At 47.4% G+C, this 12,040-nt stretch overlaps 1 protein-coding gene across 7 annotated transcripts in view; it reads left to right on the forward strand.

The window, feature by feature from the left end:
* The first annotated feature begins 303 nt into the window (after nt 1–303).
* The window catches only part of RYR2 (ryanodine receptor 2), a 726,974-nt gene continuing 715,237 nt past the window's right edge, over nt 304–12,040 (forward strand). For all 7 annotated transcript variants that reach the window (XM_041747478.1, XM_041747480.1, XM_041747481.1 and 4 more), the window contains exon 1: nt 304–483. In XM_041747478.1, the coding sequence (XP_041603412.1) occupies nt 436–483 (48 nt within the window). In that variant the 5' untranslated portion in view covers nt 304–435. The remainder of the gene's footprint in view (nt 484–12,040) is intronic.

Raw genomic sequence — 12,040 nt, forward strand, 5'->3', positions numbered from 1 at the left:
CGCCGCCCCCACGCCCCGCCCCGCCCCCGCCGCGGCAGCAGCGCGGGCCCCCGGGCTCGGCGCACTCGCTCGCGGGAGCCGGGGCCGAGCGGTCGGCCGCGGCAGGCAGGGGCCGGGAGCCGGGGCCGGGAGCCGGGGCAGGGCCGGGCCGGCGCGGCTGGGCTGCGGGGCCGCCCTCCTCCCGCACGGCGCGGCGCGGCGCAGGGACGCTCCTGCCGCGGCCGCCCCGCCCGCGCCTCCTCCCCCGCTCGGCAGGCGGGGACCGCCCGGCGCTCGCCCCCGGCAGCCGCGGCCCCCTCCGCCCCCGGCTCGGGGCAGCGCAGCGGCGGCGGCGGCGGCGGCGGCGGCGGCGGGAGGCGGCGGGAGGCGGCGCGAGGGGCCGCCACCGGGCTCGGCGGGGCTCGGGAGCCAGCGCCGGCGAGGAGGCGCGGAGCCATGGCCGACGGGGGCGAGGGCGAGGACGAGATCCAGTTCCTGCGAACTGTAAGCGGCGCGCGCCCCGCACCCCGCGCCCCGCGCCCCGCGCCCCGCGCCCCGCCAGCCCGCGCCCCGCGCCCCGCCGGCCCGGGGCCGGGGCCGGGGCCGGGGCCGGGGCCGGGGGCGCCTGGAGGGGAGGGAGCGGGTCGGGGCGCGCGTGGGGGAGCCGGTCCCGGGGCGCACCCGCTCGGTCTTGGCGGGCGGCGCGGGCCGGCGGGTCCGGGGGGGTGCGGGACGCGGCCCGGGCTCCCGGCTGGGCGGCTGCGGAGGGCGGGGGCGGGCGAGCGGCGCCGGGGCCGTGGAGCTGCGACCGCGGGGAGCGCGTGTGTGTGCGCGCGTGTGCGGCTGCGGCTGCGGCTGCGGCTGCGGCTGCGGCTGCGCGTGCGCGCGCGTGTGCGGGTGCGGGGGCGTGTGCGGGTGCGGGGGCGTGTGCGGGGGCCGGTGCGGGTGCGGGGCGGGTGCGGGGCGGGGCGGGGCGGGGCGCCGTGGACGTGCCCTCGCGCTCGCTTGCTGCTGCCTCGCGCGCGTGTCCGGGCCGGCGGGGCGGCCGCGGGGAGACGCTGGCTCCACACTCGTGCAGGTTCCCCCCGAAGTACCTCTCGGCGCCGCTCCTTGCTCTCGCCGGTTTGCTCGGACGCTGCAGACACTTCCCGGGCGAGGCGCTGCTCCCCCCGAGCCGGGGCCCAGAGCCCTCGGCAGAAGACGATCTGCAGCTCCCTGTTAAGAAGGACCCAGCGAGCCCCTGCGGCGGCCCGGCCGGCGGCGCTCCCTGCCCTGCGCCTCGCTCGCCCCGCAGGGTGTTTCCTCCCGGATTCCCCGCACCCCCGCCCGGGGACTGCAGCTTCTGCTGCCGCTTCCTCACTAAACACTGCAAAAGAGATCACTTCCCAATTGCCTCCGTGGTGGCGATTACGAATTTTGAAGTCTTACCAGATAGTAACTTTTAGGGGTGAAAATAGTGTAGATAATGGATTTGGGAGCTGAACAAGTGAAAATGGTGAATTTGTCCAAAAAGTGACCGTTTTCTTCTTTTTGCTCCTCTGATTTTTTCGAAGGTATTCATTTTCACTTAACATCTGGGGGGTGGGGTGGGCAGAAGAAAAAGCCTTTGGAAAGGACAAAATCCAGGGTCTGCCTCCGATGGGGAATGACCTGAACTCTGGCTGCATGTTGTGCATCATTACATTCGCCGTTCCGAGTCCTGCTAGCCCCAGATCCAGCTCTGAAGAGCCTGTATGCTGAAACCTTGCTCATGGGGAATGTCATAACCCTACTAGTAATAAGAATTTTTTTTTAAGTGGAAAACTTCTATAAGGTTTAAAAAAAAAAATCAGAGGCACATGAAAATAGGTTTCTCCAAACCGTGGGATCTTTTGTTCAGGTGGACAAAATATTTAGTTGCTATATAATTTTTAAATCCAGTTTCCCTACCCCCAAACTCTATAGGGTTAAAATCAGCTAGAGAATTTTGGAAGGCTTCATGCACTCAAGGGCTTCCTGCAGGCTTAAATGTTCAGCCAAACCTGGCGGAGGTGGTGTTATCAGAATACTTAACAGAGACCAGGGTAATGTGCTTGCTGGTGGGGTTCTGCACATATAAAGTAATGTTAAGTCTGTGCCACTCAACAGCTGTCTGTCAGCCTGAACAACACCTTTGATAAGTGGGTCCTGTGTAGAGATCTGGCAGTCCTAGGCTGGGATTTTTCTTTTAGTGAAACATCCGTAGGTTCTGCTGATAATAAATGACCTTGAAGGAAGCGGCATAGTGGAGCAGGGGAATTTTTTTGAGTATAGCTGAACATCTCAAAGGAAAACATGTTTCTTCCTCTAAGTTTGGCAATTTTATCTGGAAACACTCAAATCCTTTACCAGCTCCTCTGCCTTCTGCCCTTGTTGCTTTCCATTCTGTTTTCTTAACCTGAGAATGTGAATGGCTCAGAATTGGTAAATGGGACTAGTAACAGAGAGAATGTAGTTCTTACAATAAATTAATCTCGTTTTTATTTTTTCTGGGGTGTTCTTGTTTTTGTTTTGTAGTGTGCAATCTTGCAGTCCCGTCATTGTGAATTACCTCTTTTCTTTTTTTGTTTTCAAAGCAAATTGTCCAGGGAGTGTTAACAATCTACATGTTAGATAAAATAGTTTTAAGTTATAAATGAAGCCGTTGTATTTTTAAAAAAAGAAAAACAGACATTAGGAGACCTTAATGTTGAAGCTGAGCGATCATTTCATATATCTGATTAGAGCACCTTAAGTATCATCTTGGAGTTTTGCACTGTAGCTCATTGACGCATCCTTGGCATCCTGGCTACAGAAAGCTTTTTTCCTTCTTTTTCTAGAAGAGGTTTGTGATCCCTGTTAAAGGAAGCAGAGGTGAAATCTTTAATGAACTATGTCCATGAGTTATGTCCACTGCTGTGAATTAATTCTTCATTTGTGAAGGGGAATTTTGTCACTGGTTAGTCCGTGCCAGACCGTCTCCCATCTCTTTTCCATTATGCAGTTGTGAGTTTGCTGCTATTCCTTCCTTTCAAGTGCTTATGTAGATGAGACAGCTTTGACTCAGGGGTTCCCCCACCAGCTGGAAGCATGCCCACTCTGATGTGTTTATCTTTGAGAGGAATTGAGAATGTGGACTTGTAAATTCTGGATGTGCTGGGACATAATCCGATCATAAAATGAGCCCTTAGCCCATAATGGATTTGTTCACTGTCATATCTCAGCATGCCCATGATTTGGAATGTGTGGTTGATTTTATTTTAAAATTTTCAAAAAAATTTTTTTTTCATTAACTTACTTGTGTGTCAGTGAACTGTAATTTGGTATTTAAAACCATGGATGTTCTTACTTATGATCTCTCTTTTTCAAGAAACCTTACAAAACTTTATAGGAATCCTTAAGAGAACCACGATGTAAAATGACGTTGGGCCCAGGTCGATTTTTCCAAGAAACTTTCTTTTATTTGTGTAGACAAGTTGAGTTACTCTTGGTGTACACTTTGTCATCTAGTTTTTGTACTTAGGCATAGATTGAGATTGAAAACTGGATTATCAGGGGCTGCAAAAATCATGCTGATGGGAATGCTTTAGCTTCCCTCCGGCCTTCATTTGCAGAACAAACTGTAGATTTTTTCACAGTTTGTGTACATCTTGCTGATAATGATACAAAACATTTTAGAAAGCAGTCAGCAACTAATAGTAAGCATCATAAAGTATAAATGCCATGCACAACAGTGTAAAATAGATTGGGCCGGAATATTTAACCTCGTTTGTAAAGGTACAGGAAGGTTAATTGTACAAAGTCAGAGACTCAACCGTGTGGAAGTAAAATTAAAACTCAGGTCCTAGGCTTGTGTCCTTTCCAGGAGAGAAGGGCTGCTTCTCAGCAGTTCAAGAATGTTTTAGCTTTACAGCAAGCAGGATACCTAGTCACTTTTGTCAGCTGTAGGAGTACAAAGGAAAAGACTCTGAGTGAGCTGTGGGAATTTCCACCTTTTGCTCCCTTGATAATGAAGGCACGAGGAGGAGCTTTAGATAGATATGCACTGTGGTGTTTTTTTTTTTTTTTCAAGGAATTGATGGAAAGCACACCCACGCTTACATAATCAGACTTTTTTTTACTTAAAAATTGGTGTGTACACATTCGTGGGAAGGGCAGACTCAAACAATTAGGGCACTGATTTATTTGACATTCAGTCTTATTTATACTTGGGCTTTAGATAAGTGTTTCTATCAAGGCTGAGCTAGCTGAGAAAAGATTGCAACTTCTGGGGACTGTGCCTCCGTAGATAACCCTTGGAGAGAGGAAGAGGCACGTAGACACACATTTGCCTTCTGAAACTGTGACATTCTGGAAATTCGATAAATTCAGAAAAATGTTTGTTGAACACCTTCTGTATGCATGGTGTGATATTTGGAGTTAAGGAAGAATCCAAAAGAAGGAGAGTTGTGGTGTGCAATTATAGTCGCAAAGGAAAGGTTTAGGGGCTGGCATGGAACAATCAGGAGGACAAAACACATTTAAAATTCTAGGACATTAGGATAGAAAGAGACCTTTAGAGAATGCCACCTCGTCTACCTCTGTCTCCCTCCCCGCCCATCATTTTGCAGGTAAGGAAACTCAAGCACAGAGAGCCAAGATGCTTTGGCCCAAGCGTCATACTCCAGATTCGTGGCTGTCTCGGTCACACTGCTAATACCATACATAGCTTGGTGGCCTAAACATCAAACATTTATTTGTCATTGTCCTGGAGGTCAGGGAGTCCAGCATCAGGGTGGTGGCAGATGCATTGTGTGACTTCTTCCTGGCTTGCAGATGGCCATCTTCTTGTATCCTCATATTGCTAAAAGACAAAAATCATCTCTCCTGTGTTTCTTCTTATAAGGGCGCTAATTCTGTTTCGTAAGGGTCCCGGCCTCTCGACCTACTGACCTCCTAAAGGCCTCACTTCCTAGTAGCACCCCACTGGGAGTTCGCATTTCAGTGTATGACTTTTAGGGGATGCAGACATTCCGTCCGTGGCATGGAGTAACACAGGAGGCATGAAGAATCTCTGAAGAACTGTCAGGAAGGTCACTTGCAACACCCCATTCTTCCTTATGGGGTAGATTCAAACCCACTGTCCCATTTTATCCTTATCTTCTCCTTCCCAGGGTTCACTGTCCAAATCTGCTCCTGTCTTCCCAGCCATTGACCAGGAAGCTTCTTTCCTTCTCGAAAGTTGCAGCTTCTTAGCGTCCTAGACCCCAGGGCTTGCCTCCGGGTCCAGGACTGGACACTCGCAGACGTGTTCCATCCTCTCTTTGCCTCCCTCAGTACTGGTCCCTGGGTTGATCTTGAAACACAGTCATTTCTCCTACCCCACAATTTCTGTGTTTGACCCCAGTGCCTCCTTCAGCTGCTCAGCTCTTCCCAGTGTGGTCTCCACCCCTGCTTGTGATCGCCAAGCCTGGCACATTTGGAGTCATTTTTATACTTTCCTGTTCATGCTTCTTGGAATTCTTTTTACTTCTTTTGCTCCAAGATTGCTTATCCCCAAAGATCCTCTCCCATTTCCCGTTCTGTCTCTTCTGCCTTCGTGAGCTCATCTGTGCTGCAAAGCTTGGGATCCTTGGAATGAGAGTTTGAGAAGATGTCATGATGACCTCATCCACCCTATAATTTCTCTGAGAGCCAGAGAAATTATAAGAACTTTCTCAAAGTCCTTCCTTCCTATAGGAGACACCCACCACAGATCTTATAGTCCTCAGCCCCTTATTTCTAGCTGTTGCGGCCTTTGTTTTGACTCCCTTCCTACCTGTGGATACACCATCCTGAGCTCACGGGTACTCAGTCCCCTGAGTGGCTCTTCATCCCGGTGACTCTGTGTTGGTCAGTGGCACTGCCATTTTAGGCTCTGGCCCAAACACACCAGTGTGGCCCTCATCTTTAGAAGACCTGGGTCTGAGGCCTTTCTCCACCAGTACCTAGCTTATGTACTTGAGAAAAATTTAAACATTTTTCTTACACCCTAAAGATAATATTAGGCAATTCAGAAGGACTTTTGAAGATCATGGGATAGAATTTGTGTGGAAAACCAATTCCAGTGTCTGCCTCATGGTAGATACTCCATGCATTGCTTGAGCTCCTTTATTCTCCTCCTGTAGCTCATTTGGCATCTTCTCCTGTGCTGTTTTTCTTGGCCTCTAGCTCAGATTTCGATTTCTTTCATACCCCATTACTTGTTCTCACCTCCATCGTCCCTCGGCCCCAACCAGCCACTAGCAAAGTGCCTTGAAGCCTCCTGCCATTTGAATCCTCCTAAAACCCCATGTTCATGCCACCACTCCTTGGTTCCCTATTCCTGTCTTATCCATTGTAACCCCTCTGGCTCATGACCATCTGTAATCTGATTTTTGATACCTTACTTACGTTCCCCATCCTGCTGGAGCTTTTGGATTGCTCCAACCAGTTATGATTTTACCTTTCTGAGACCATTTCTCAAGCGCCCCAGTTCCACACATTTTATCACTTATCCACGGCCCTGATTTGGGTCCCCTGATGCTCTGTGGGAGGGTTGCCACTGTGTTGGTGTGGGGGGAGGCATTCATTTCCCATGATGCGTAGCACAGCATTGCCTACAAGGATAGGTTTGAGGGGAGTAGTATGGTGATGGAAGACCGGGATAAGAGAAAGGTTACCCCCCGCCCCCCACTCCCTCGATTAAATGTGAAAACCATGTGAATGTGTTCAAGTGCAGAAAGAAGGAATCTGTGATGAAGGAAGTAGGCAAAGGGTGTGGGCGAAAGAGTGTTAGTGAGATCCCTCCTAGAGGCAGGAGAGTAGGAGGTAGGTGGTTAGGCTTGAGAGGAGGAGAGAGGAGGTGTGGGGATGAGACAGGCAGCATGGCTGGCTTGGTTGGCTGTGTGAGGGCTGCAGGGGACCCTGGGCCAGCTGGGGAGGGCAGCTAGTGCCAGGCATGTGAAGAACATCTGAGAGAGGGGAAGTTATTAAGACAAGTGATCTAAGGAGAGAAAGAGTAAATGAAGGATTTAGGAAGTCTGAGTGATTGGGGCTGCCCAAGAGAGACACTGACTGAGTCCCTGTCGGGATTTGTATTTCAAGTGAGAAGCTTCTAGATAGTGAGGTAACTTCCAGGGCATCGCAGCGGCATCCATTGGAACACTTATTTTCATCACTGTTAATCATGGGAAGAACACTGGAACATGAGGGGTTGTGTGACTTTGGGGTCGGAGTTGTCCTATAAAAACTCTGGGAAAGATTGAGCTGGAACTTAGCTCTGAGGGGCCCTCTGAGTTTGTTTCACATTTGCTAAGAGTTGTGAGGGTCAACCAAACTCAAACCATGTAGAAGGATGAGAATAAGGAAAAATCTTGCACTTGTGCTAGAAGTGTATATTTTTATTGGGGCGGGGGGGGGGTCTCTGAAAATTCTTATCCTGGTAGATCACAGGATTAGTCAGTAACTAAACTCCTGGAGAACTTCTTTGCTTGTGTTCTCTACTGTCTTAGCTTCAAAGGCCTTCCCTGGCTTCCTGTTACTTGGGTCAATGAACAAGTATTTTTGGGGTTTCCTGAAACATTCTAGTTGGCCACAAAGCCCAGACAGAAGGTGGATTTCCTGGTTCCTGTGGCCCAGTAAAAGTTCTGTAGTGAGGTTTTTGGCAGTGAAACAAATCGGGAGTTTTCATCACTGCCACTAACTTGGAGTGTTCAGAGGACCTGCCTCTAATTGCTTCCAAGCTCGCTCACCCAGCAGGGTTCTCCCCAGGGTAAGGGACTGAGAGAGCCAGAGCCACTGGCTGCTCCCAGTGAGACCTCCGCTAAGTGGCTGGGTGAGGGTGTCTGCTGTCACCAACCGTTAATGAGTATTCAGGGTTTACCTGAGGACCGCCTTCCATCTAGCTGGCACTAGTGACGTGGATGCAGGGCAAGGTGACTAAAAGAGCAGAAAGTGCTGTCGGAAGTTGTGGGACAGTGGTGCCTTGCTGGGTCTGAGTGTCCGGGAGTGCTGTGAGTACACATGACACACACTCCTTAAAGGGCGTGGGAAATTCATGTGGGATTGCTGAGCCAGTGACACAGCCTCACACCCCCATCAGCACAGCTGGAGGACCAGCTCAGCGTGGCCGGTTTATTTTTTTCTACCACAGCAAACACTTTTTTTTTCCTTACAAAAGTTTATGATTCAGAAAACTTCTTGCACGCTTTTTCCACTTATGATGAAATTTTAAAATATTTTATTTCCCTCTGAATTTAGAATCTGTCTTTGAATGTCCGGGTGAACCCATGAATTTCATTTGCAATTTAACACATAACCAGAGATACAAAGTAAAAGATATGGTTTGGGAGGACAAAGAAAATAGTAAGAGACCAAAAAAAAAAAAAATTACAGGAAAAACCAAATCCTAGAGTGTCGAGTAAGTTGGAACATTGTTGAAATCAGTACTTGTCACATTGAGTTCACAGCCATTAAAAGTTGTGCTCATTTGTTTTCTACAGCGGGCTTCTGGTTAGCAAACTACAAGCAATTGTGATTTAACTTCTTTGAGATTTCACTGGAGTTTATATTTCTTTCACATTTGAAGACATTTTAAGAAATTTTGGTCTCCCACATATGCAAAACCCACTCGCTCATTCTCCTGAGAGAAAGATAGCATTCCATATTTCTTTTTACCAAATTTTGACCCTAACGTGGAATTCTATAAAATTAGTTTATGGATGGCAGTGATATGTTGGTCTCTCTTACTGCTTCTCGTATTTTGGGTGTCTTGTTTTTGTTTTTTGAAAGGGGTAAGTGACAGGGTCTGTGGTGAGCTGGCTGGGAGAGGTGCCATTTTGATGGCAGCAGGGCCAGAGATATAACAGCACCATCCCACCTTTTTTTTTTTTTTTTTTTTTTTGAGGTTGTCTGGGGAGAATTCTTAGGGACAGCTGAAGAGTTCTAGAGGCTGACAGAAGTCATCTAAAGTGATGGTGGCAGCCCGGAAGGGGTAACCATCTCTCCGGTATGATCCGGAGGCCAGAGCTACTTTATATAGTCACCTAACTAACTATTGTTACTGGCTTTATTTCTGGCAGGTTTATTTTTATTTATATGCATTGTCCACAATGTCTGCTCTAAGTATTTTACCTGTATTTTCTCATGAAACCCTCACAAAAATCCCTCAGAGGTAGAGACGAAGAAGTTCCGTCACCTGCCCCCTGTTGGCAGGTCCAGGCCGTGGAGCTAGGGTTTCAGGTCCAGACAGGTGACTCTGGAACTTGCACATTTAAAGACTCTGTGGGGCCTCTTTCTGCTGTAGGTTAATGTATTTTAACGCAGGAGGGAAACTCGATGCCATGCTTTTCTCTGCGGGAATGTACTTTATAATATCGAGTGTGAGTTTCTTCAACTACCAGCGCCTCACAGGATATGCATCACATGGCAGGCACTCATTAAATGTTTGTGGAATTGAATTGAACTGATTCTGTGAGCCAATATTTTGATGACAAATACAAAATAGAGCAATTGCATGCAAAGTTTACTAAGTTATCCTTATTCAGGATGCACACATTGGGAACTCAGTTTGTTGACATCATGATACCAGATACATGGGAGATACTTAGAAGGTAGAAGATGGTCCCGTAGAACCGAGGTGTCAAAACAGTGGAGCCTTGTACACATCAGCTTGGGAGCAGTAAGCTCATGGTCCTGGAGGACCATGGGGTCTGTGTAAATTCAGAAAGGACCAAAGGTGAAGAGATAATGAACACAGCCATAATGGGGGGCTGAAAGACTCACCTTCCATGGGGTGGGGTAGGTGGCCATAAAAGCAGATTAGACTTTACATAAGATATAAAAATAACACAAAAGACTATGTCCAGACTGTACAACACTTAAGACAGGAAGCAAAACTTAAATAAAATGCCACATAGAAAATGTTCCCAAATCCCACCTGAAATCAAATCCTGAAGATTTTGATTCATTTTATTTTTGGAACAGTGGAAGTTTGGGGGTGATAGAGTAAGGGGTGAAAACACATATCAAAGTCTCTTTCTGAAAGGAAAGACAGTATTTTAAAGAATTGTACTTCAGGGATGCATATAGTTAAGAGCCTATAGGGCAGAATGTAATTTTTTTCTTTCAGAGAAGAGCAGTGTATTGAAGGATGACTGAAGGACTTGAAAAATTTAGCAGACACACACACACACACACACATGCATGCACGCACGTATGCACTTACTGGATTTAATCCTCGATGCCATTTTGATTTCTTCCTTATTCTCTTAGAATATCCCTTCCATCCCCTCTGGTCCTGGATTACATCTGACATGATTTGTCGTCAGGGACAATGCCCCTGGTTGGGAGTCTTGATCAGCTTACAAGGTCTGGCTTGTAGGTTCAGTGAAACATCACGAGAACATTCCTTCCTGAGTTACAGACAAATGAAAAGCTGAGATGAATACTTTGTGACTGATGGCTGTCAAGGCAGCTGAAAGCATCCAGTTCTGCTGCTCTCCTCTTTGTGACAGTCACAGGAGCCATCGTCTCCCGGAGAAGGGGTGTCATTGAATATACAGGTCCTGCTGCTGCTGCTGCTGCTGCTTCTGCTGCTGCTGCTGCAGAGAACAGTGTCCCTCAGAAAAGCCTGCAGATCGGCCCAACTTAAGTCCAATTTGTGCAAAAGAGGATACAGAAATTAGTAAAGGAGGAGGGAGAATTGTGCTTTTAACCCTGCTGGCTCCAGTATCCTGTCTTGTGTTCTCTCTCCCCCTCTGGGACCGCTTTAGTATGTGTGTTTGTATATTTTATTCATTTGAGATATGATTGACATACAACATTACTTTAATTTCCAGCATACAACATAATGATTTGGTATTTGTATATATTGTGAAATGATTACTGTAGCAGGTCTCGTTAACATCCATTACCATGAGAGTTACAAACTATTTTTTTCTCAAAATTGATAAATTTTAAGATCTACTCTTTTAGCAATTTCAAATGGACAATACAGTATTATTAGCTATAGTCACCCTTCTGTACATTAAAACCCAGGACTGACTTATTTTATACCTGGAAGTTTGTACCTTGTGATGCCTTTACCCACTTCACCCAGCCTTCCATCCCCCACCCCTGGCATCCAGCCATCTGTTTTCTGTATTTGTGAGTTTGGTTTTTTGGTTTTGCTTTTATTTTTAGGTTCCACGTTTAAGTGAAACTGTACAGTATCAATTTTTGCCTGACTAGCTTCTCTTGGTGTAATGCCCTCGAGGTCCATCCATGTTGTCACAACTGACAAGATTTCGTTCTTTTTATGGCTAAATAATATTACATTGTATATAAATATAAACCACATTTTTTTATCCATTCATCCACCTATGGATACTTGCATTGCTTCCATATCTTGGCTGTTGTAAGTAATGCTTCAGTGAACGTGGGGGTGCAGACATCTTTTTGAATTAGTGTTTTCATTTTATTCAATTAAATACCAAGAAATGGTATTGCTGGATCTCATGGTTCTATTTTTAATTTCTCAAGGAACCTCCCTATTGTTTTCCAGAGTGGCTGCACCAATTTCCAATCCTATCAATAGTGCACAGGGTTCCCTTTTTCCTGAACACTTGTTATTTTTTTTTTTTAATATTTATTTATTTATTTATGATAGTCACACACAGAGAGAGAGAGGCAGAGACACAGGCAGAGGGAGAAGCAGGCTCCATGCACCGGTTGCCTGACGTGGGATTCGATCCCGGGTCTCCAGGATCGCGCCCTGGGCCAAAGGCAGGCGCCAAACCGCTGTGCCACCCAGGGGTCCTTTTTTTTTTTTTTTTTTTTTATAAGAGTCATTCTAACAGATGTGAGGTGATAGCTCATTGTGATTTTGACCTGTGTTTTCTTTTAGTTCATTTTGAAGTGTTTGTTGACTACCTACTGCGTGCCAAGCACTGTGCTCGGTGCTAGGACACAAACCTATCTGAGTCTGTTCTGCTTGATGGAGTTTATTCTGTCTTTGTTGGGTGGGATGGGGAATAAGGAAAAAACAAATGTCCTCCTACGGATTGGACATGAGAGGCAGATAATT

Source organism: Vulpes lagopus, chromosome 3 (assembly GCF_018345385.1).
Source record: "Vulpes lagopus strain Blue_001 chromosome 3, ASM1834538v1, whole genome shotgun sequence".
Taxonomy (NCBI): domain Eukaryota; kingdom Metazoa; phylum Chordata; class Mammalia; order Carnivora; family Canidae; genus Vulpes; species Vulpes lagopus.